This window comes from Diachasma alloeum, unplaced genomic scaffold (assembly GCF_001412515.2).
Source record: "Diachasma alloeum isolate Michigan unplaced genomic scaffold, Dall2.0 Dall_scaffold_00296, whole genome shotgun sequence".
Taxonomy (NCBI): Eukaryota; Metazoa; Arthropoda; class Insecta; order Hymenoptera; family Braconidae; genus Diachasma; species Diachasma alloeum.
In genome coordinates this window covers 135787-161335 of record NW_021680435.1, presented here as the reverse complement: position 1 = coordinate 161335, position 25549 = coordinate 135787, and the positions used below count along the sequence as shown (strand labels likewise).

Genomic DNA, 25549 nt, shown 5'->3' with positions numbered 1-25549 from the left:
GGGGGGAGGGTTGGGAGTACGTGGGGTTCTGGGGGGAGGGTTGGGAGTAGTTGGCAGTGGGCTGTTGGGGAGATGGTTGAGAGTAGTTGGGAGTTGTTGGTTGCTGGGGGGAGGGCTGGGAGTAGTTTGAGGGAGGGGGTTGGGGGGAATTCTGGGGGTAGACTGGGAGGGCTTGAGGGGAGGGTTGAGGGTACACGGGGGACTGTTTTTGGTTTGTTGGAAGCTGCTGCGGGGAGTTTATGTAGTTATCGGGTTGGGGGGAGTTCTGGGGGTACGTCGGGTAGGCTTCTGGGGGGTTTTCGGGGGTCACTGGTTTCTGGTAGACTTGGTGGGAGGCCTGGGGAAGCTGAGGGTACAAGGGGTTTTGATCGTACGCTGCTGAGGAGGGGTAGGCTGGGGACAGAGGGTGGGAGTAGTTCTGGGGGGATGGGGTAGGGGGGAGCTGGGCACTGTATCTCGGGGGGGTGGCGTAGTAGGGACTGTTGTTGGGACTACTCCCAGTGGATAATGCGTCCTGATAGAAGCCAGCTCGAATTGGCTGTTCGATTGCTGTCGGTGTCAGGGCTGGTTGACTCTGGGGGGACCTGATTGTCAAGCCCGGGGGAGACTCTTGGGAGAAACTTGAGACGGACTCACTGACACTGCTTCCTCCAGCACTCAGTCTTCTTTGACGCTGTGGTATCTCCTGGAACTCCTCTTTTTTAACCGGCTCCTCGATCTCTTCCTCCTTCTTCTTGGACTTTGGTGCACCGAATGCCTTGAACCAGGCACTCAGATTGGGTGTCGCTGACTTTGGTTTCTGGGACTCCTCTTGTGTACTCTTCATTTGTTCAGGATCAGCCTTTGGTGCGACATCCTTCATCTCCTTGGATTTGTCGTCGTCGTTCTTTTTGGAAGTTGTCACAGCTGGACGATCGTCCTCATCGTCCTCGTTCGATAAATTCGGATTTGGTGAGGATACTAAACTCTTGCACATGAGTTGAATCGAGTCTGAATTTTTGAGGACAGTACCGAGGCTGAGTTTTGGTTCGTCTGTGCTGTCCTTGCTCGGGTGATCAACGTCTGAGGTCGATTGACTCGTGGAAGTGTCAGCTGAGTTACTTCCACTGGGCAATGGCTTCTTCAGCAACAAATTACCCTTCGCCTTACCAGGCTGGAGTCTATCAATCGTTCTCTGCACTTTTTTCGGTCTCGGTGGACCATTTGGACCCAAAAATTTCACACTAGTTGGACGCTTACGAACCAGTGGCTCTGGCTTCCCACCGCGTGATGATGTCTCACTAGTCGATGGCTGCTTAGTCACTGGTGAATCACTACCTGATGAGAACTCTGATAATTTTGGCGCATCGTCCAACCACTTATTAATGTCATTCAGTGTCTGCTCAGTCGCCTGATTCAGTGCTTGTATCGCCGGACTCTCTTCCCTATTCTTGCCATGCTTGCCATGTGTCAATTTTGGTTTTTTGATTTCAACAGTTTCATCTTTCATCGGTAAAACTTTATCATCTTTAACAGGTTTTTTAAGCTTAGCTCGTTTGAGGTTCACCTTACCACTCTCGTGATAGGTATTACCGTTTGAAGGCACTTTTTTCTTCTCAGTATCAATTTTAGCGGATCTCTTGGCTCTCTCCCTTTCTTGTTTGAGCTTATCCTCACGTCTGCGTTCACTTATTCGATCCTTCAAAGAGTCCAGGGACTCGAGGTCTTTATTACTGACTAACGAGTCAAATTTTTTAGACGCTGTGTCCTCCTTTTTGGTGTCTTTCTCCTTCTCCAGTTTCTTTACTTCACCGTTTTTCGGTCGCTCCTCCATCTTCTTGACTTTTGATTTTTTGTCCTTCTCCTTCGAGGCTTTACGCTCATGTTTGACTTCGATTTTCGGTGGCTTCTGGCCAGTCTTATCCCTCTTACTGCGATTTTTCTTCTTCTCCGGCGTCTGCTTGCCATTCTCCTCGATCTCCGACAGTCTCTCGTCATCAGACTCCTCCACAATCTTCTCCGGCTTCTTCTGTTTCTTTCTAATCCTATCAGTTAAACCTGCATTATCCTCAATTCCTCTTTTCTCAATTCGCTTACTCTTACTCTTAATATTAATAAGTGGCTCATGATCCTCCTCGAAGTCCTCCTTCTTCCTCCTACTCTCCCTGTGTTCTTTAGTGTTCTTAGTAACTTGCTCCTTCTGTCGATTCTTCCCACGTTTATTACTCTCCTCGGATTTCTCCTCTTTGGCCGATAATTTTTTACTCTTGGGTAACAATCTCTCAACTTCACTGTACTTTTTTCGTTTTGATTTTATCACAGAACTTTCTGATATTGCACCATTCTCATCATCCTCGTCATTATCCTCATTGCGTTCCTCCTCCTCCCTAGCACGTTTTGATCTCTTCTTGCCCCTCTTATCCCTAGGACTCTCCTCCTCCTCCTCCCCCTCCTCCTCGTGCTCATCCTCCTCCTCCTCGTCCCTCCCTCTACCCTTAGACTTCTTCTCACTCTTATTTGATTTAGACTTTTGCTTTGATTTTTTATTACGCTTACGTGTACTACTTAATAACGAAGGTGATGAGGAAGCACGAGCTGGATAAGGTGATGATGGAACAGCATTTGGTGATGCAGGAACTGACGGGCACTCGTCACTAGAGGGCTCAGACTCGAGGTAACGATCGACAGCTCTGTCGAATGCCTCTTTCAGATTAACCGCCATCTCAGTGTACTCGTTGTCAGAGCCATTGTACTGTCTGCAGTTGTCCACGATCAGACGAAAATCGCGTTTGAATTGACTGAGATTTTTGTAGGAGCCGCCTTCGAGTTTCTCCTCCATCGTGGACAGGTCCATGGGCTTTCTGACGACAGAGTAGTATCGAGGGGCATACTCCTCGTCGACAGGATCCACGAATGGCCAGGCGTCCACGTGGTCCTTGAGGCTCTCCAGGACTTTGTGCATCCCAACACGACGTTCTTCCTCCTCGATCCCAAAGGTGTACGGGTAGGAGGAGACGTAAGTGCTGGTGTGCTTGGGCACGCCCTTCTTCGGTGCACCATCGAGCTCATCTCTGGTGTGGATGACGATTTGGCCGTCAGCTGAGGCCAGCGAATTGTTGGTCTGTCTTCCCTTCTTCTGCGGAGGAGCTGGAGGTGGTGCCTCGTCCTCGCTGTCTCCATTTTTCGTCGCTTGGGTTCTCCTCGTGGCTTTCGCCTTTGTTTTCATCTTTGCTCGGACCATTATGGCCTCCTCGGTGGGCTCAGCTGGCTCTTGTCCTCGCTGGACCCTTGTGTTTCGCTCCAGCAGACGACGACGCTGCTGCTTCTCCTTCAGCTCGAAGAGCTTTGGAATCTCTGGGAGAAAATCCTCGGAGAGTGTGTGGTACAATTTGCGCTCTGTGTCGTACTCAGAGTCCTTGAATTTGTCGACAAGACGCGACCAGTCTTGTTGGGTGAAGCAGACTACCTGCCAAACTGTTGTACGACTGTCGTGTAGGCTGTCAGAGATTAAATGATCAACCTCATTCTCCTCCTCCTCCTCTTTCTCCACCACCTTTTCACCTCTGACACGTCGTTTTTTACGCCTCTTGTCACGCGCTCGACGGTTCTGGCGGGGGGAGAGAGCCTTGTTGGGACTGATGTAGTCCTCTCTGTAGAGACGGGTACCGTAGAAATACCAGTAAGCAGAATTGCTACGGTCATGACCCAATGGTTCAACGCGGAGACTGTCTGAGTCTAGGTTGCTTAGGGCTAGCTCAACGTCCTCAGCGTCCAGCCGGAAGTCGCAGAGACTACGGAGGATCTCGACTTTTTGACGGAGTGGAAGGAGCTCGAAGTCTACATCTGTGTTGAAGGGATTTTCGTATTTGTAATCCTGGAATTTGAAGAATTGAGAGGGTTAGGGGGATTATTGCTCGGTTGTTTGGGGTTTAATGGCATAGGGGGTTTATTTTGTTTTTTTTTTGCGTGAGATGAGGGGAATCTCCTCTAATTAGGCATTTTAAGAAGTTTAGGGGGACACTACTGTGAGTCTTGAAAGGCGCGGGATATTCGAGTGTGATTTCTCGTACATTGAAGATCGATTATACATATGTGAGGTATCCCACGCCAAATGAGTCAACCGTTGACCCTCACCCTCTTGGAAATTGATGGCGATTTTTTTTACGATTGGGGGGGTTGAAAAACTGTCAAATTTTTTCAGATTTTTTCGGCAGCCCAGTTTGGAGATATTATTTTTTTCTCGTTTTTCCATTTTTTTTCAATAACTCAAGTTCCATCCATCCGATTTTGATTTATTAAGCGTCAAAATTTTTCATTTTTTACTGCCTATAAGCATATGTTTAGTAAAAATTCTTTTTCGATCTTTAGGTGCTCATAATAACGAATTTTCGAGGCAAAAAAGTTGAAAAAGTTCAATTTTGCAAATTATGTCACTTTTGATTTGTTTCATTTTTTGTCAGTAATTCTTATAATCAAAACAAGTATTTTCAACCGTCATACAAGTTAAGGATCCTCCAGGATCTATTTTATTTTCAATTTTTTCTTTTCGAAATTCCGCAAATTTGGTCAAAACACACCAAAATGGCAATGATTGATTTTGATTATAAACAGTATAAAGTGAATTTGACTGTATACCTATATATTATATATTTTTTCGATACATAATCGAAGTCGTTCCCCCGGTGGTTTGGCGCAGTGGATAAGTTCGTTGTCTCACATGCGAAAGGTTCCGAGTTCCGGCCGAGTAGAATGGTGCGATCTAACTAAAGTCTTGATCATCATCGCAGTATACCCTAACCGGGCCGAAGCGATGTAAAATAACGAAAACAAAAAAAAATCGAAGTCGTTTTGGGGTGTTTTGACCAAATTTGCGAAATTTCGAAAAGAGAAAATTAAAAATAAAATATCCAGGAGGATACCCCACTTCAATGACGGCTCAAAATACTTGTTTTGATTATAAGAATTACTGAAAAAAAATGAAACAATTAAAAATGACGTAAATTAAAAAATTCCACTTTTTCAACTTTTTTTCGAAAATTCGTCATTATGAGCATCTAGGAATTGAAAAAAAAAAATACTAGAAATACTCGTACAGGCGGTAAAAAATGGAAAATTTTGACGCTTAATAAATCAAAATCGGACAAATAGAACTCGAGTTATTGGGAAAAAAACGGAAAAATATTTAAAAAATCATATCTCCGAACTGGGCTGCGTTAAAAAATCTCAAAAAAAATTGAGAGATAGTTTTTCAACCCCCCCAATGGTGGAAAGAATCGCTATTAATTTCCAAGAGGGTAAGGGTCAGCGGTTGACTCATTTGGCGTGGGATACCTCATATATATATTTTTTTTCATTGTTATTTTACATCGCTTCAACTCGCTTGAGAATATTGCGATGATGATCAAGACTTAATCATGGTTAGATCTCATCATTCTACCGGAATCGATTATATATGTGTAAAAACGAATAATTGGTGTAAGAAATGGTTCATTGTTCGTTTACCCCACAAACGCTTAAAAAGTTAAAAAATAGTCCGGGGCCTCCAATTTTTGAGCTACAGAGATTTGTTTTCAAAATTTCTGAAAAAAAGTGGGCAATAACAATTACAAATTAGTTTTTTCAAATCAAACTCCTACACAGTTAATAAAGAAGAAGATTTGTTTTGTGAATCATAAAAGTTCACTTCTCTAAACAAATTAAAAAGTTCAATTGTCTCCACTATTGTTTCATATTGACTCTGTAATCAAAATAATCATTGATTGAACTTGGAGTCATGATGAAGAAATTTTCTTATTCCAACCGAGATTAAATCTCTTAAATCAATCAATTAACTAATCGAGTAACATCGCAAACAATTCCTCCGATATTTTGAATTTCTTCCTGATTTATATTCTAAATAAATTGTGGGAAAGGCCCGTCGTGTCCTAGAAAAAATGTTAGAATACGGAAAAATACGAGAATCAGAAAATAAAGAATGAGATTTTAACAGATTTTAATCAGCCCCCTCCCCCCCACATACGATAAAAAACTACCATTGTTTCTCATCCCTCTTTGCTGTTTTCAATACTTATTTCCTTCTGCCTATTATTTTTTATTTTTAACGGGATTTGTTGTAAGTTCCAAGGAACTTGCGACTGGCCATCGCCCGGGGGCTTTCAGCCAAGTATTTACAATTTATGTATCTAATAATTGATACAAAAAGAAACAAGTGGGTAATTGCTATTATCTTCATATAGTGTAGTTATTTTTGCGAATAAATTAACAATATGCTTACGAATGGTCATCTTGTACATCATTTTGTACATCTTCAAACTTCGACGAAATAGCATTGGAAACAATTTTTTCATACACAATTGAATGATTTTGAAGCACCATATTTGAAGAAACCATTTGGAAGCTTCCTGGGAAATTCATGAAAAATTCACCAAAATGTAAAAATCATTATAAAAATCAAACCTACGAATATAGCTATCGTAATAATATTTCAACTTCGACAAAGTGGTTTTTAAATTTAAATTTTAAGCTATGATTGAATCAATTTGAAGCATGATATCCAAAGATATGCCCGGAATTCTAATTTTCAATAAATGAAAAATGTTTCCAAATTTTGATATCATGAAAATAACGATTAGTGCTGTTACCTCCATCTTCGAACTCAGTCGAAAGGATATCCAAACAATCATTTTGAGCCATTATTCAATGATTTTAAAACCTTTTTTTTAAGGTATCGTAGGACAACCAATTTTTTGAAAAAATGAAAAATCAAAAAATTAATGAATGAATCAAATTTTAATTTATGTCGATGGAGGGCTCAACGATACCTACATTTGGAAAAAAAGTCATTCAATTCCATCAATTCATTGGCGAATAATTTAAGAAAAACCTTGACGCCAACATACACACATACGGACACGGTCCAAGAATTGCATTTTCGGACTTTTTGGATCACAATGAGTCGATATAACACAAAAAACCGAAACTTAAGGGTGCCAAGTGAATTTGAAAAAAGATTCAAAAAAAATTTTTTCTTTCCCTCCATCATTGGAGAAATATGTATTCATCCATCCGATGAAATTTCACACCCGCAACCGGAACTAGACATCGAGAAAATAAATGCGGAAAATCCTCTATTTCGCGTGACGAACCTCGAGAAAGCATGGGATCAAATGGGTACGGCGAGTTGAAATATCTCTCTTATTCACCCCGGTACCCCATTGTTTTTTGTCGCCATCACATTGAACACATCATTCCCCATATCTTCAAATTTTTTCAAATTTTTCTTGAGTTCCTAGGGGGTTGAAACGTTCAATTTAATCAAAACTCCATAAGAGGCCGTGTATAAGACTGATTTTGTTTATTTAATTTCTCGATATCCATAAGTTCTAAAATTTTAAAATTGTCACCGATGTTCACCATCTGTCTAATACTATTAATTAAAAAAATTATAACTTTGTTGGTGAATGTCAATTTTCAAGGTCATCGCCAAATTCACTTGGCACCCTTAAATTTAAACGATTATAAGGCTTCCATTCGGAAGCAAAAGTCAGTTTGTGTGTTCATTTTGCTGGATGAGGATCGAAAATTTAAAGATAATTTTTACAAGATTGAGTGCATGATGAGATGATACAGTGTAAAGCGATGATATCAGTAGCGAAGTGGTAAAAGGGTTTAAGTCGACGTATCTCCCAGTTGAGTTTTTGAGGAATATTTCCGAATCTGAGGAAGATAGCGAAAATTTCATAATTCCATTTGTTGTAGTACTCGATCGGCTCCACAAAAAATGTTATAACAAAAATTTTGCCATCTCCCTTAGATTCCGAGATATTCATTGAAAACTGGTCAATAGTCAAAATTGACTTGTTCCGTTTTACCACTTCGCTACTAATATGAAGAGTGAGGAGTTACAGAATTTCATTATTTATTGTTGGAACCTCCTGATTATATTCTCCTATTGGGAACAATTGATATTTTTAACTCCTATTAAAATGCTCATAACTAAAAAATGAATTCTTCGATCTATTGCAGTTCGGATTCAACTTAAAAAGGGAAGAGCCGGTCTCCATGGAAAAAATTATGGTAGTTCATCAAAAGAATTCAATGATTTATTAGCCCTTAGAAAAAGTCAAGTTTTGCGCCATTCTTCCCGACGTCGTTTCCAAAGAGATCAAAGGACATCTATCCAAGTCATCCCTCGATCTTCTGTAATATTTATCGACAACATGGAGCAGAACAAATCTATTGGATAAATTTAACTTCACGTAAAAACGAGTTTTCGATAATCTTGAAAATCCAAAGGAGATAGTGGAATTCCTACAGAGATTTTTGTTGAGGTGCGAATCGAGAGTTTCGAGAAAGATCTAAATGAAGAATTCCTTATCTCTCCCAAATTTCGAGATACCACCCGGCAATCGATCTTATCGTAAAGTATTTCTCCCGTTCACTGCTGTATTATTAGGAATAAATAAGTTATGAGTTATTGATTGGGGTCATTGGCTTGAATTATGAGGTAATGAATGTCTTACTGAGAATTTATATTTCAAAAGATAAATTAATTATGAGAGGGTAAAATGAAGTGAACATCGGGACAAATTAGTTTTCAATTCATATCTCTGATTCAAAGAGAGATAGATGGACTGTCGAAGACATTTTTTTCGCACAAAGTTACGGTTCCCAAAAAAATTCTCAGATAAATTTCACAAACTCTCCTGATCTCCAGTTTTTTTCCAGGAACTAATGCAATGGATAATTGAACTGTTATTGGTTCAAATAATTTTCAGTTTGGAAGATTTGACAATTCCGTGATATATCTCACTCAATCGTATCTATATTTCTCATTCGGAACAAATCAAATTGAATTTACAATTCAAAATTCCCTAGTGAAAAATATAGAAGTGTTTTTTAATTGGGATCTCAGAACAATTCAACTCGAAAGTAATTTCCCTTTGATAACAGTGTTTCCAAGATCAGTTGTTGAATGATATTAAAGTTACAAAAAAAGTTGCTTGAAAATATATTCCCTGAAATTTCATTATGGAAAAATAACCTAATGAGGGAGGCTAAGAATTATAATATATATTTTCGTGTATGTTTTTCTTATGTTATGTTATCTCTACATTGTTCAAATCTAAATTGACTTCTGGTGATGAAAATTTGGTACTCGAAATTAAGACTTAAAAAATCAAGACCAAAAGGGTCAAAATAAGGGTCGTGAGGATCAGAATAAAGGTCATGAGGGTCAACATGATGACTAAATACGTTATCTCAATCAACGTGATCATATGTTGTTCCAAGGAAATTATAATTGAAGTGAGCATTTCGTATGTCGAATCAGGATGAATATTGTTACGCGGAAAAAGCTTTGAGATTGCAGTGAGATGTCGTTGAGTTGAAAGAAGTCTATATTTCTTAATTGAAAAAAATTGCAGTAGTTGACAATAACAGAATCGCAGATTACGGCAATTTTACACAAACTTGGATATCACAAATTTCGTTCACTGTGATCTACGGAAAGCCCAATTTAAACGTCGACTTCATTCGAGAAAACAACATTCAATTCATTCCTCAATGCAATCATCTCCTAGGTACGAATTTTTGATCAATTGATGAAAGTAGAAAATTTCTCGACTGGAGATTATATTAGGTTAAAAAAAATAGAACTTTTCCATTTTTGTGGTGAATACATGTGACTTGACGCCAAGGACTGTTCTATTTGATTCAAGTGAATGTATCTGAAGAAGAAATAATTGATATTCGTCGTAAGATCTTATTTACTTAAAATTGATTCAAGTATATAATATACTTGTTTCAAGAGAGAAAGATCTCAATAAAAATAATTTTTACTATCAGTGTAACAAAATCAGGTTAATACTTGCAGTATGCTTGTTTTTAATATAATGTAATAATTAACCAAGACAAAGAAAAGTTAAATTTTTCAAGAAAATGTACCTCATTTTTAAGAACCCGCAGTTCTAAAATTTCACCAATGAAAAAATCGTACAATCCAATCACTTCGTCACTAATTTTGGGTGAAAATAAGGAAGAGTGGAAAAAATGGACACTTTAGACTTTTATTTCAATGTTCATAACTCAGGAATAAATTTATCAATCGAGTCACAGTGTAGGGTACTTTTCATTGAAGTAAAAATTATTCAACTTCATTGAAAATTCAATGAGTCATTAACATTTGAAAAAAAGTCACAATCGCTCATTGTACTACTTGTCCCTATTCGAAGTAATTTTTCAATAATTGTTCACTAAAGTTGGACAGCATTTCACCGTACTTCAAGGGATTACTTCGTTTAAAGTTGAGTACCTGTGTTTCCCAGAACTGTGGTATTGCACTCGAAAAAGGTGAAACAATAGTAATAATAATCAAAGTTGTGCCTTATACATGGGCCGTTGTGGCGATTGTGGGAATACACCACGACGTCACCATTTTTGATGATTCATCAGTTAGAAAAGGAATTTCGAAGCGTTAAAAAAATTAATAAATATGTAATTGCTTTGGCTTGTCGGTGACTTTATTCGAAAAAATATTCAACAACTTCCTTTTTTGGGAAGTTCTCAAATATTTTGTGCAAATAGATAACTGATAAGCCAAATAGATTACGTATCTATTGAAGAGAAAGTACGGTCAAAAAATCGTGTAAAGAAGTTAAAACAAAAATAGCATATAATGTGAAGATCAGTACGAATGTGACCTGTGGGAATTTGGAAAAAATGTGATGATTCTTTTTTTAAAAAACTGAACATCTTGATTTACTACTCCTTTGCAATAAGCATAAAGTGCAAGATCCGCTAATTTCTTGGTCAATGTAATCATCTCCAAGGTACGAATTTTTGATCAATTAATGAAAGTAGAAATTTTTTCGACTGGAGATTATATTAGTTAAAAAAACAAGCAGGGGTTCGAGCCTATCCAACAGACGGCGTGTGACCGTTATTTTTGCGTTCTTAGTTCTTTCCTTTTTTTATTTCTACCAATTCCATTGGTAGTAAGCTTCCGAATGGATCCGTAGCAATTACCTCCCCTTGTGACAGGCATACAACCGTAACCGCATGCTACAGGGTGTCTACAGACAGGTATTCAACCTTTTAATAAATTTTTTGACAAAAACCATTTTCAGATAAATTGCTCTATGCCAAAATATATTGAATCGATCAGCCCAAAATTTTATACACTAGTGTGACACAATGATATTAACTATTACCCAAAATTTTGAATTCCATTTCCACCTTCTACGTGTATTGTGGAACGTTAAATCAACTCTGAGATGAAAAAATTAGAAAAACACGAATATCTCGAAAACTGTATGAACGGGTATCCATAATTACGATTTTAATTGATCTCGATTGTGGGCATCGAGACGAGTATTTTGAAAAAAAATTTAATCCGACCAGTAGTTTAGGAGATATTGAGCGAAACATATTTTCACAAAAAGTTGAATATCTCCTAAACTACTCGTTCGATTTCACCCCTCGACAATACCAGCCTATAGTACCATAAGAGTTAGAATGGCACCAAATTTCAGCTTTTTACCTCAAAATTTTTCGAGCGTTTTCGTGCCTACACCGATTTTATGACAAAAATGAAAAATGCCGATTACTACCAAGTTATTCCTGGTGAGGTAGAAATATTATGACTTGATTTGATAGATATTATCATAAGGAATATTTTGACGTCAGAAAATTCAATTCAGTCGCGTACTTTTTGTGATATTGAGCAAAAAAGATTTTCGAGAAATTGCTGTATCTCAAATAAGTCCGAAACTTTCCAATTGCAGGCTGCTGTATCTTCGATACAGCTATAATTGTACGTGGATACGTCCATGGTCTTTCCTTCTTTCCCGAATTTCCTAGAAACTCCCTGAATTTCCTCAAAATTTCTGGAAACTCCTTGAATTTTGTCGAAATTTCAAGAAACTTCTCGAATTATCTTGAAATGTCTCAAATTTTCTAGAATTCTGATATATGGCGCTACACATAAGAACCGTCTCCCAAAATGACCCCCCATATTGAAAACATAAACGTATCCACGATAAAACTATTTGACGATTGGGCTGAAATTTCCCCCAGATAATGCCAATGCTCTCAAACAATGCCACTTATTTCACAAAATTTCCGATTTTTAGCATCGACTTTACTCCTTTTTTTCGTAAAGAGTTATAAAAAAGTTTCGAAAAATCCGCACACGCACACTGACATACACACACACACACATTTTCTAAAAACATACCTTGACGTTTCATGACATTCTACATCATTACCAAGCAAAATTAGAAGATCGTAAAAATGAACGATTACAAAGCCTCCATTCGGAAGGAAAAATAAAACTTTTCCATTTTTGTGGTGAATACATGTGACGCCAAGAACTATTTTATTTAATTCAAGTAAATATATCTCACGAAGAAATAATTGATATTCACCGCGCGATGTTATTCCTTTGAAATTGGTTGAAGTGTATAATACTTGTTCCGAGAAAGAATAATCTCAATAAAAATAATTTTTTCTATCAGCGCATTTATTCTATATAATTGCAATGACTTCTTTGAAATTAATGTATGAAAATATGGTTGAAATGAATAGAAAAATTTCGAGTAAATGTGTCATTTCTCTGCCAGTGTCAAGTATCCTCAAGAATAAATTAAGAATTTAAGAAGTAATTAAGGAGTTGTCTTTAAAAAAAGGGATCCCCGATCCCCATACCAGAAACACTGAATTCAATCCATTAACGAATATTTGAATATTTACCTGACACTTTTTTCGAAATAATCTCCGAAGAAACATCTGATAATTGAACGTAGAGATGTCATTTCGAGATTCATTGGGCAAGCAGCCCTCCAACAGTCGAACAATTAATTCCTGAAGTAATCTCCCCTCAGTGCCACCGTCTGTCAGCAGAGCTTCCTCGAGATCCTGGAAAAACTCCAGAAATATTAATATCGAAATTCTCAAGATTCACTCGAAGAGAGAACAGCTGATTAATAGCACAAAGCCGGGTTATGCCTAGGGAGCCAATGAGTCCTTGCAATCGTTCAGGATTTTTAGTTGTTTGATTAATTTTTTTTGCGTTGTCTAGCGTATTTTGCCTACGAGAGCATGTAAGCATTTTTTTGTGGATTTAGATACCTCGATATCAAAGTCCAGGAGGTTGAAGGCAGCCCTAAATAACGAGCAGAAGTGTGCTATACTCGGCACCTCCCACCACGATTGTATGTCTAGAAGAATTAACAATTGTTGGAAATATTTACACAATAGTCACAGTGATTATTCTTTTGTTTCATCCTGTCGTTCATAACCCAATGAAAATATCAAAAATTACGATTAAAATCATAAATAACGAAAATAGAGAAATTGATTTTCCCATTTCAGTTCTGCAGTCCAGTGATGACAGAAGATTATTTGACAAATGAGTTGAGAACAAATGGCTTTAGAGAAAAATGTCAAAAGAACATTTTTGTAAGGGACTTTGCGAACTGCATAAAATGCTTTTTGACATTTTTTGGTAAATCCATTCGTTCTCGAGGAATTCTCAAAATATGAATTGTGGGGACGAGAGAAGTCTTTTCCATAGAAAATTTTTCCAACTACACTGATAGAAAAAATTATTTTTACTAAGATGTTTTTTTCTTGAAACAAGTATTATACACTTGAACCAATTTCAAATAAATAATATCTTACGGTGAATATCAATTATTTCTTCTTGGGATACATTTACGTGAATCAAATAAAACAGTCCTTGGCGTCAAGTCCCATGTATTCACCACAAAAATGGAAAAGTTCTATTTTTTGAAATCTAAAATAATCTCCATCTTTCATGAATTGATCAAAAATTCGTACCTACAAGATGATTACATTGAGGAATAAATTTTTTTTTATCGTCATTTTACATCGCTTCGACCCGGTTACGGTATAATACTGCGATGATGATCAAAGACTTTATTAAATGGTTAGATCGCACCATTCTACCCCGGCCGGGATTTGAACTCGGAACCTTTCGCGTGTGAGGCAACGAACTTACCCACTGCGCTAAGTCACCGGGCGAGGAATAAATTGAATGTTGTTTTCTCGAATGAAGCCGCTGTTTAAACTGAGCTTTCCGTACACCACATTGACCGAAATTTGTGATATCTAAGTTTGTGTAGAATTGCCGTAATCTGTGATTCGGTTATTATAAATTAATGCATTTTTTTAGTCAAGAAATATAAACTTCTTTCAACTCAACGACATCTTACTACAATCTCGAAGTTTTTTCCGCGTAACAATATTCATCCGATTCGACATACGAAATGCTCACTTCAATTATAATTGACTTGGAACAACGTATGATCGTGTTGATTGAGATAACAACGTATTTATTCATGAGAATAATTTTGATTTTTGAGTAAACCAACGAATTTCTGAAGTTAGCAACTTTTGGCTAGAATGAAATCAAATACTCTCATTATTGCGACAAACAAAGGGAACTTCAATTCTAGAGAAATTCGATTTCTCCCAATCAAATGTATCTCAAGAAGAGATGACTGGTATTCACAATGAAATCATGTTTATTTGAAAATTAACAACCAAATGATAGTTGGTTCAAATAAAATTCTCTTGATAAAATTTAGTTTTTCTGTCAGTGTACGAGAAAGGAGTTATGAACTTTTCTTCTGGATCCATCAGTTCTCGAGATGCTGAAAAGAAGAGAAAATTCTTCTGCAAATATCTCTGGACCTTCAGATTTCTCGAAAAATGTTCAGAGAACTTTTTTGGAGAAAATAAAATTTTCTATAGAAAAGCTCCTTTGATATTTTTCTCTAAATTTAATACTGTGCGAGATATTTAAAAAATGAGCAACATATGAGTTCTATTCCCTTTTTTACTTCTTTAAACAAATAAAAACGTTCAATTAGCCCCACCAAAAATATTAAAATAATGGATTCAACATACAAATGAAAGAAGAAATTTTATAACCTCCAATCAAATGAAAAATCCCCAAAAATCTCCCCAACGAATCCAGTTTAAAAATATGAATGAAATTAAAACGAATCAAGAGTGATAATTACCTAGGATTCCGATGAAAGTGGGAAACATAACCACCCGTCCTTGTGGCGGGCAAAATTGTCCTACGCTCTACCAAAATTTCACCAGCAAACGTATTTAATATCCCAAGTAAAGCCCAATGGGACAGAAAAACACCTTCACTTTGGGGAAAAATGAAAAAAAATCCTGGAATTCAATTAGCAAGAATCTCAGTGAATTCTGTGCGAACAGAGAAAATCCACCGACGAGTGACTCCAGGCAATTCCAATAGAATTTCTCGTGTCGTCGACACCGGCTGGGATATCCAGGACGCCGAGTAACCATCCACGACGCCTCCACATCGCAACCAGGTGGACCAAGACCCAACTCTCCTTCGTCACCTGGTGGTTCCACCCTTTTTCCAATTGTTAGCAACAATCCTCGACCGTTCCACCGACGAAAAACCCCAGCATTTACATTCCCCACTCGACAATAAAACCACAAATGTTCTCAATTTCTCTCTCTTCCCCTTCCGATTATTTATTTATGCTCAACTTTATTTTGTCAACTCAACGGTGTAAGAGATGCGCGCGACTACCACTCTAATCGGTCATCAACACAGTCACTGGATGAACAGGAAAACAACCACTGAATCACCGAAAAAAAAAGATCATCACAAATTGCGCAAAGCCTGCACTCCACTTTTTTCACGATTTTCACACCTCAAAAGAGACCAGAAATTCACGTTCACGGGGTGAGGACAAGCGAGAGAGCGATAATAAAGTAAAAAAAATTATACACTTGCCACTCGCCAGAGCCCTGTGAAAACTCGCGGGAACTGACTCCTCTGACTCGCTTCTGTATCTCTCCTTCTTCCCACCCAATCCTCAAGTTCTTTATTTCCCCTTTTTTTAGGCTTTTTTTTTGTTTAACACGTACACTGCAACTGACTCGGGAAGCTTTACCTCGCAGGGGCTACTGATGCCACTTCGACACCTGTGTGGATTGGTGTTTTGAGGGGGTAAGCAACGACACACTTCGGAAAACTGTACACATTCACGTTCTCGTGAAAACCGAGGATTATACGGGAGGTGTTTTTTCCTTTTTGGACTGGGACGTTTTTTCACGCTTTTTATTGTGTGGTGGGAAAACTCAGTGTTGCGGAGAATTTGTGAGTTGTTGGGGGGGAGATGTAGGAGTGGTAATTGGAAGGAGATTGTGGCGCTTCCGTGGGGCTCCCGATTTCTTTATCAACGGGGGTAATTCAGGGCGGTGAAGGGGCGGGACGTTTGAATCTGTGCGGTCAACAAACTTGAGGATATCCAGGTATCTTTTGCAGCTTGGTACAGACAGTACTATTATTCAAGCATTTTTAATCATCAAATTTGTCAAATAAATTGCGTGAGAAAAATTTGAAGGAAAAGTCATGAATATTTAGCGTCATTAAAATTACATTTTGCACAGAATTATTTTTTAAAAATATTTGTTGTGTAAAAATAAATAATTAAAATTCTTAGTTTTGAGGCTTTCGCGGCCATTATTAATGACATTATTGGCTTCCGGATGGATGCCGCGTTTGGCTTCAGCAATGCGCCGACGTTTCGCAAATATTGCAGTCTGCATCTTCAGGGCTGTGAGCTCCGACTCCGATTCTGAGCTCCGATGTTTGGGGGTTGTCCTTATATGTCTTCCCCTGTGATGGTGGGGGAAGGTGAAGAGGGGGAGGGTCAGCCAATCGTATGGTTTTAATTGATCAGCTGGTCAATTAAAACCATACGATACGTTGGCGCAATGCTGAAATCAAACGCGGCATCCATCCGGAAGCCAATAATGTCAATAATTAAAATTGTTTAAACTTCCGGAAACTTTATTTTTAACTTCCCGGCCCGAAGGGAGGAAGTTATTATAATAACCCCAAAACTGATTGTGGAAATTTCATGATTTCTCCGTTTCAAAACGATGTGTGTATATGTGACCAAAATTTGGTGCTACGATTTCTGTCGAACAACCGATGCAATCAAGGCGCTGGTCCCTCCGCAATCGAGTGACTCAGTGATTTCCAGAATGAGATGATTTCCTGTGATTTCCTGTTGATTTCGGTCATTCCTCGAATGATTTTTGTGATTTCTCAATCAGCATTAGAAATCATGATTTTTTTTTATTTTTTGTGATTTCCATGATTTCTCGTAGATTCTAATGATTTCTTGATTTCGACAAATCAACGAAGCAATCATGATTTCGGGACCAGAGTGGAGCATCTGTCGACAGTTGCAGTTTCTACATGACGTTACAATACGCAAGGATGTCAAAAACTTCATAGCGTCACATTTCGGGATTGGATGATTTCGAACGCACCGATACCATAACAGAAATAACAGAAATTGTAGACTTGAAACTGCAAAATGAATTTCGATTTTACACTTATCGATGATTTATAATGATTTCGGAAATCACCCGATTTCTTTATGATTTCTATTAATTTCTGGTGATTTCTTCCTTGATTTCCAGTCGAGTGGTCCAGTGATTTTCTAAGTGACCAGCCTCTCGGATGCGCTTCAAGTTTTTTGGTTCGACCAGTAATGGGTCACACCCACTCTAACCTACCTGCAATGGGAGCGAGCGAAACGAGCGAGCAACACCGTACTCGAATTTTTTTAGGCATGAAATCGATTTCTGATAAAATTCTCAATGTGAATACATTTATTACGATTCTGAATAAATTATTTTTATGATGGAAAATTGATTGTCTATGAATTATTTATAAAAAAGCTAGTAATTTTCAAAAATTGCAATTTTTTAATTGTTAGAATAGGATTGTATCAATTTTCCTCCAAAAGTACACTTTCTAATTTTTTTTAGATTTTTAAACGGTTTAATAGCGAGATTCCAATGCTAATCTGTAAAGATTAAGTAGTAAAATCATTGTAAAATGTCCAAATAGGGCCAAAACAGGGCTCTGATGTTCGACTACAAAAGTAGAAAAGTATTCCACTAGAGAAATAGCTATTTTCGTCACAAGGTCGAAAAAACTTTTCTGATGAGTGAGGGTTGCAAACCGAGGCGAAGCCGAGGAACGCATTATACAAGTCAGACAAGTTGCTTTCAGTCGAGTGACGAACATAATTCAGTAACGAAGTGGTAAAACGATTTAAGTCGACTCATCTCCCAGTAGAGTTTCTGAAGAATATTTCCGAATCTAAGGGAGATAGCAAAATTTTCGTAATTACATTTGTTGTAGCTCTCAATCGGCTCTACAAAAAAGTTATGACAACAATTTTGCTATCTTCCTTAGATTCTGAGATATTCATTGAAAACTGGTCAATAGTCAAAATTGACTTTTACCGTTTTATCACTTCGGTACTGATTTTTTTTCACAATATCCGTAAACGGCGTTTGACGGACATGAAGTGGCCATCGTAAAACGACGTTTTACGGTCAGTGTGACGAAATAGTATTTTTCCGGCCTGTTGCGATGGGGTTTTTTTACTCGTGTGTGGGCCAGTCCTCGCCTACGGCTCGGAGGCCAACGCCAGACGCGTAAAAAACCCCATTGCAACAGCCCAGGAACAATATTTTTTGACACTGCTGCTACGTTCACCTCGTGTCGAAAAGTGCCTTTTCGTTTACTCGTAAACGAAAAGTCTTTTCGTTTACTAGTAAACGAAAAAAGGCACAGTTCGCCACTCGCTGAACGTAACATCACTGTCAAAAACTATTGTTCAACACATGTGAGACAGGAATTTTCAGCTCGTGTGATTGGCAGCCCTCGGCTTCGCCTCGGGCCGCCAACTTCACACTCGTGAGAATTCTGTCTCACTCGTATCGAAATATACTATTTTCTGTAGTGATTTTCAAGTTTTCGAGTTTGGGAAGCATGTAATACCAATTCCCAGACGAGAAATCGTGAGAAGTAGTACAGAAAAACACTTTTACGCACTCGTATCGAAATATACTATTTTCTGTAGTGATTTTCAAGTTTTCGAGTTTGGGAAGCATGTAATACCAATTCCCAGACGAGAAATCGTGAGAAGTAGTACAGAAAAACACTTTTACGCACTCGTATCAAAATATACTAATCTTCCGAATGTGACTCTACAATCCGAGCTAAAGGCGAGAATCACATGAGTCAGATAATACTTTTACCGCCGTGTGACATAACACTTTTACGCACTCGTATCGAAATGTAGGGGAGGGTGGGGTAAAATGGACACTTTTGACTTTTTTTGAAATGTTTATGACGTGTTGAATTGTTCATGAAATGGAATGTAGGGGAGGGTGGGGTAAAATGGACACTTTTGACTTTTTTTGAAATGTTTATGACGTGTTGAATTGTTCATGAAATGGAATAATTTTATTGTTCAATAGAAAGAACAATGATTCCTCTTTGTGATAAGCTTAGACTGAGCTCAATTAATAAATCTGTTTCTGAGTTATGAATATTTCTTAAAAAGTCATAAGTGTCCATTTTACCCATCATCCCCTACTAATTCTGATGAATATGAGCCCGAGTCGAAGGGGAGGGGTGCAATCATAGGAGCTAGAAAAAAAATTTCGCTTGTGTGAATAAACAATACTTTTTGTCATAACTATAATGATTTTTTGTCGGATGCCTCAGCGGTCTGTGAAGCGCCGCCGGAATGACAAAAGACAAAACTAAATATCTTCGGAAAGTGAAGTCTCGCTTAGGGGAGGCTAGGGTAAAATGGACACTTTTGACTTTTTTAAAAATATTCATAACTCAGAAACAGATTTATCAATTGAGCTCAGTCTCTGCTCATCACAAAGAGGAATCATTGTTTTTCAATTGAAAAAGAAAATTATTCCATTTCATAAACAATTCAACACGTCATGAATATTTCAAAAAAAGTCCAAAGTATCCGTTTTATCCTATCCTTCCCTACTTATAATTGCTAGTAAGACTCCACAGTTGATAAAGCAAATGAAAATATCATACTAGCGCCATCAAGTGATTCTAGTAGGAACGTAACCCGCTAATATATTGAGTAGGTTGAGTACCGTTTCTATCACCAAGTCACCCCCCCGCCTTCATGAGTTCACGGAAGAATTTGACGACGTCTCGTGTTTTGGAGCAGTTCTTGCAGTTCTGTCAGCATCGTCAAGCAAACTTGACGTAAACTATAGCAAGTTCTACACAAAAGTCAAGTGCATGACATGTGATGGAAGTTGAAAGCTGTTGTTATTCTTTCCAACGATTCCAGTAAATTTCCATTTTCGCGAATTTAGAAAGTTCTTCCGCAGTGACATTCCCAAGGTGATCTGAATATGTGGAAGTGCGGAGGAGTTTTGTTTATCCTTGCAATCGTGTACTTCACCGAATGCCAGGTAACTGGAGCTTTTATTTGGTCCTTTCAGCCTCAGGATTTTTGGAGTAAGTCATTTATTTTTTTTCTCCTTGCTAGAGTGCACAGTCGTACGATGATAAACGCTGCAAGTGCATCTGCCCGAATATGTCCTCGTTGATAAACACGACTAATCCCTCGACTGCACGGAGGAATTTTATTTCTAATGTTCCTCCATCTAATTGGTGAGATATACATTCTTATTAGTCGTCTCGTGTAGAGGAGATTGGGAGAGTATAAACACTTCACTTTTTTTACCATCAATAATTTATCGAAATTCTGACAAAATGAAGGTATAAGCAGATTGTACCTCTAATCATTACGGCAGAATTAATTATACCATTTAATTACGGCACAATTTATTACAGCACATTTCCTTACATGAACATTTCGCGCAGCGTGCTTCAAACTCGGCTTCTGCACGATGTGGCACAAAATAGTATAGACCACTCGGGCATAAACTTCGTTTTCAACGAATGTGAATACAGACCTTGCCTTCGGCTCGGCCTGTAAACTTCACATTCGTCGAAAACGAAATTTGTGCCCTTGTACTTTAATGTACTATGATATATCTAATGGCTGTTAGGTCGTCATTTGTCACAGCAGTAAATAGCTGTCAGATCGTTAGTTACCATGATAAATTATCCATTCACTATTTCCTCTCTATCGAACTTATTTCTTAATCTATATTAAAAACGCTCTTTAAAAATGTTCATTTTTTTTTCTACTCCTTTTTATTGAACAATCATAATTTTTAGGGACTCCTGCGTGATGTCAAATCCAATAGAAATTGTGATAGGGGAGGCTGGGGTAAAATGGACACTTTTGACTTTTTTTTACATGTTAATGACCTGTTGAAATGTTGATGAAATTTAGTAATTTTTTTTTAATACAAACAACAGTTCTTTCCCTTTGTCATGAGCTTAAACTGATCTCAATTAATAAATTTGTTTCTGAGTTATGAATAATATTAAAAAAGTCTAAAGTGTCCATTTTACCCCACCCTCCCCTATATTTTACACTGTGAAGAGGGAAACACAATTGAGATAAACGTTCAGAAGATAATCCACCCGGGCCTTAAAGAAAAATCTTTTGATGCTCGAACGGAGAGTGGGCACAGTGTACACTTGTGGAGTTTACACTGAAAAAAAAATTATTTTCGCCAAATATTCATTTATTTGGGAAAAGCATTTATTTTTTCATAATCGTATTTCTCAATCGAGTCACTCCCAGGCGAGCCTGATTAGGTTTATTACTCCAATTATGACAATTATGTTTCTCTAGAGGATGACTATGTTGAACATGATCTTGGATGAACTTCTCCAATGATTATTAATTTTTCCTAAATTTCTTATTTTCAACAGGGAAGAATTTCAATAAATTTTTCAATGTTTATAATGATTGAGGGAGTTCACTCAAGGTTATAACTAACGTGATCATTTCCCAGAGCAATATAATCGTCATAATTGAAACATAATGAGAATTGCCTGGGAATGACTTGACTGGAGAAATATGGTATTGCAAAAATGAATACGTCTCTCAAGTAAATGGATATTTGGCCCGAATAATTTTTGTTGTCAGTGTGTTGCTTCAGAATGGACGCTTTGTAGTCGTTCAAATTCAAGGTATAGGGGAGAGTGAACAATAAGTTTTTCTAACACCATTTTATCGCAGCTTCAAGACAATATACATAGCACCATTCTTCCAATTATACAAAAAATTTCACAAGTAATTTGACACAATTGATTAAAGAAAAAGTATCGTTCGATTAGACAAAATAACATAAAACGATATGATATATGATATGATATGATGTACGAAAAAAGAAAATTGTGAAGTCATATTTATAATTAAAAAATCAATTCATCAACTGACCTCAATTGAGGCTCAGAAATCCAATGAGTAATTAACATTATAAAAAAATAGAAGAGGTTTATTTTGTCCCAGTCGACCCTGAACAATTGCTCAAGTCACAGCTTTGAATGAAACCATTTGTTTCAGCAACTGTGAGAAAGTCATTCTCCCCCAGATTAAGGATCAACTCAATGGACAAGAACTCATCTTCTGTTCTAGATGTGAATGTAAATACGAGAATCGTAACACCACCATTATCAAGGTATGAACTTGAACTTGAAATTTATGAAGAACATGATTAAAATGTCGCATCCATATCGGGAAGGAGTTATCTCGGTGGTGGCTGACGAGAGGAGAAATTATCAACATTTTTTCAGGGGGCCTTTCATCACCTAATGTCTTCCAATTTTTTCTCCTAGAACAAAGTTTTTTTTACAATAAAAATTTTTTTTTTGCGAAGTGGTAGAACATAATCATATTTTAAAAAATGTTGACCTTGAGGAATTATGTTCTACTAATTTACTTTACTTGACTCAACCTGTTCTATCGTTTCACTAGACTGCGAGAAAAACAAACAAGTCTTGTCGGGGCCAGTAATAAATCTATAGTAAAACAAATCATTTGAGAGTATTTCAAAGACATTTCTCCTGTAGCTGAAGAAATACTCAACAAAAGACGTGACATCTTTTCAAATTATTTGTAAAAAAATTGTCGTGCGTAAAGCTTTATTTCATATTATGTATTCTCGAGGTAATGGCGAGCTTAACGAAAATGTCAAACCCGACGCGTTCTACTCTTTTCTTCCATTTCATGTTCAACTTTAACTATTCTACTATTTCTTCAATTAATTCCATAATTAACACTAGGGGGCTACGACCCCCATATTGTCTTCATATGACCCCCATATAGCTTTATATTATCCGAAGACCCTTATTCTGACCCTTATGTTGACCCCCATGACCCTTACACTGATAAAAAAAAATATTTTTATTGAGATGTTTTTTTTGGAACAAGTATTACATACTTGAACCAATTTCAAATAAATAAAATCTTGCGGTGAACATCAATTGTTTCGTCTTGAGATACATTTGCTTGAATTAAATAAAACAGTCCTTGGCGTCAAATCGCATGTACTCACCACAAAAATGGAAAAGTTCTTTTTTTTTAACCTAATATAATCTCCAATCGAGAAATTTTCTACTTTCATAAATTAATAAAAAATTCGTACCTAGGAGATGATTACATTAAGGAATCAATTGAATGTTGTTTTCTCGAATGAAGCCGATGTTTAATTTGAGCCTTGCGTACATCACATTGAACGAAATTTGTGATATCCAAGTTTGTGTTGAATTGCCGTAATCTGTGATTCTGTTATTGTAAACTAATGCGATTTTTTTAGTCAAGAAATATAAACTTCTTTCAACTCAACGACATCTTACTACAATGCTCACTTCAATGATAATTGACTTGGAACAACGTATGATCGTGTTGATGGAGATAACAACGTATTTGGTAATGAGGATAATTTTGATTTTGGAGTAAACCAACGAATTTCTGGAGTTTGCAAGCTTTTGGCTAGAAAGAAATCAAATACTCTCATTATTGCGACAAATAAAAGGAACTTCAATTCTAGAGAAGTTCGATTTTTCCCAATGAAATGTATCTCAAGAAGAGATAACTGGTATTCACTATGAAATCATGTTTATTTGAAAATTAGCAACCAAATGACAGTTGGTTCAAATAAAATTCTCTTGATAAAATTAACTTTTTCTGTCAGTGTATTGGAACCCTTAACTTCTGACCCTTCAAATCCCTATCGAATTCTGACCCTATCAAATTTTCATCACCAGATGTTGATTTGGATTTTTACAATATATAGGGAGATAGAGAGATAGAGCCCACTGTCAACTTGGATGCCTGTGACATTCAATTTCCAACATTCCATTTTTTTTTCCAGATCGTTGTAATTATTGTTATTTGGGTAATTTCGCTGCTCGTGATCTATATGTTGTTTTTGATTTGCCTCGAGCCACTATTGAACAAACGAATCAGGAAGAACACTGGAGGTACTGGATATCTGGAGCACACGAATGAAGAGGTAAATGATGTACTTCAGCTTACTTCTGGCTTAATTCTGGGAGTCTAAAGGTTTCAGCCATTTTATAATTTTTTTCTCTTCAGGATGACACCATTTCTGGAGCTCCTGGGACCTCGTCTCACCAGATGGGCGTAAGATCAAATGTACTAAATCGCGTTGGACACCAGCAGGACAAATGGAAGAGACAAGTTCGAGAGCAACGACGCAATATCTACGATCGCCACACGATGCTGAATTAAATCAAGGCATTTTGTTCAATATACGTTATTTTTTCTCATTATTACGTAGGTGTATAGTTGTATATTTATTATGTTCTTAATTCGTATTTCTAAAAAGTGATGAGTAAAGTGAGAAGATATATCCAACTCAACAAAGGTATGAATGATAATAAAAATTTATTTTACGACTAAAGGATGTGGAAAATGTTCAATTCCTGTTCTTGTTAGAATATTTTTTATTCGTTAAATTTTTACATGTAATATTGATGACTCGATTGAATGCTGAATCGTTAACATCAGAGAAATGTAAAATTTTTACACTTACCATTCAATAAATATCTCTAGCACTAATAGGTTTAGGAAACAATAGCATAATAATTTTTTTACATCCCATCTCTGTCTGTATGAAAGACTTTTTAATAATTATCTTTAAACGTTATTGTTTCCTGAATTTTTCCAATAAAAGGAATTCGTTCAATTCCTATTCTTGCCAAACTATTTTTTATTCGTGAAATTTTCACGAATTTTTACGCCTATTCTTCGATAACTATCTCTATACATTTAGAAAATAGGTTTAAAAAAAAGCCCATCTCTGTCTCGATGAAAAAGATTAATGATTATCTTTAAACCTCATCATTTCCTAAATATTTTCACTCGAAGAAATTGAAGATTGAAGATTGAATAGATTCACAACTTATTTTATGAACCCCTTTAAAACTCAGTAGCGAAGCGGTAAATCGGGTTAAGTCCATTTTGACTTTTGGCTAATTTTTGATGAATATCTTGGAATCTAAGAGATACAGCAAAATTTTTCTCATAACCTTTTTTATAACCCTCAATTGGCTCTACAAAAAAGGTCGTGACAAAAATTTTTCTCTCTTTTAGGTTGCGAGATATTCGTCAAAAACTGGTCAATCGTCAAAATAGACTTAACCCGGTTTACCGCTTCGCTACTGAACTATTCTGTGTAGAAAAACAAAATCGAAAAACTTCTGCTGCGGAGAATGCGAAACGGTCGAAAAATATCTCTTGAGATT

The 25549-nt window shown here is 37.1% G+C and overlaps 2 protein-coding genes across 2 annotated transcripts in view; one reads left to right on the top strand and one right to left on the bottom strand.

Annotated features, from left to right (window-relative positions):
• Nucleotides 1-16158, bottom strand: part of LOC107039301 (bromodomain-containing protein 4) — a 20576-nt gene extending 4418 nt beyond the window's left edge. Inside the window, exons 1-4 of the mRNA XM_015258857.2 lie at nucleotides 15027-16158; nucleotides 13108-13196; nucleotides 12730-12894; nucleotides 21-3853 (exon numbers count right to left, since the gene is read on the bottom strand). Coding sequence (XP_015114343.1) covers nucleotides 21-3853; nucleotides 12730-12894; nucleotides 13108-13196; nucleotides 15027-15054 — 4115 coding nt within the window. The 5' untranslated portion in view covers nucleotides 15055-16158. The remainder of the gene's footprint in view (nucleotides 1-20; nucleotides 3854-12729; nucleotides 12895-13107; nucleotides 13197-15026) is intronic.
• Nucleotides 16159-20026: 3868 nt separating this feature from the next.
• Nucleotides 20027-24863, top strand: LOC107039328 (uncharacterized protein CG1161). The gene is made up of 5 exons (XM_015258886.2): nucleotides 20027-20325; nucleotides 20403-20527; nucleotides 22344-22458; nucleotides 24154-24294; nucleotides 24378-24863. Exons 1-5 carry the CDS (start codon nucleotides 20266-20268, stop codon nucleotides 24531-24533), a joined length of 597 nt encoding a protein of 198 aa, XP_015114372.1. The 5' UTR covers nucleotides 20027-20265; the 3' UTR covers nucleotides 24534-24863.
• Nucleotides 24864-25549: the final 686 nt, after the last annotated feature.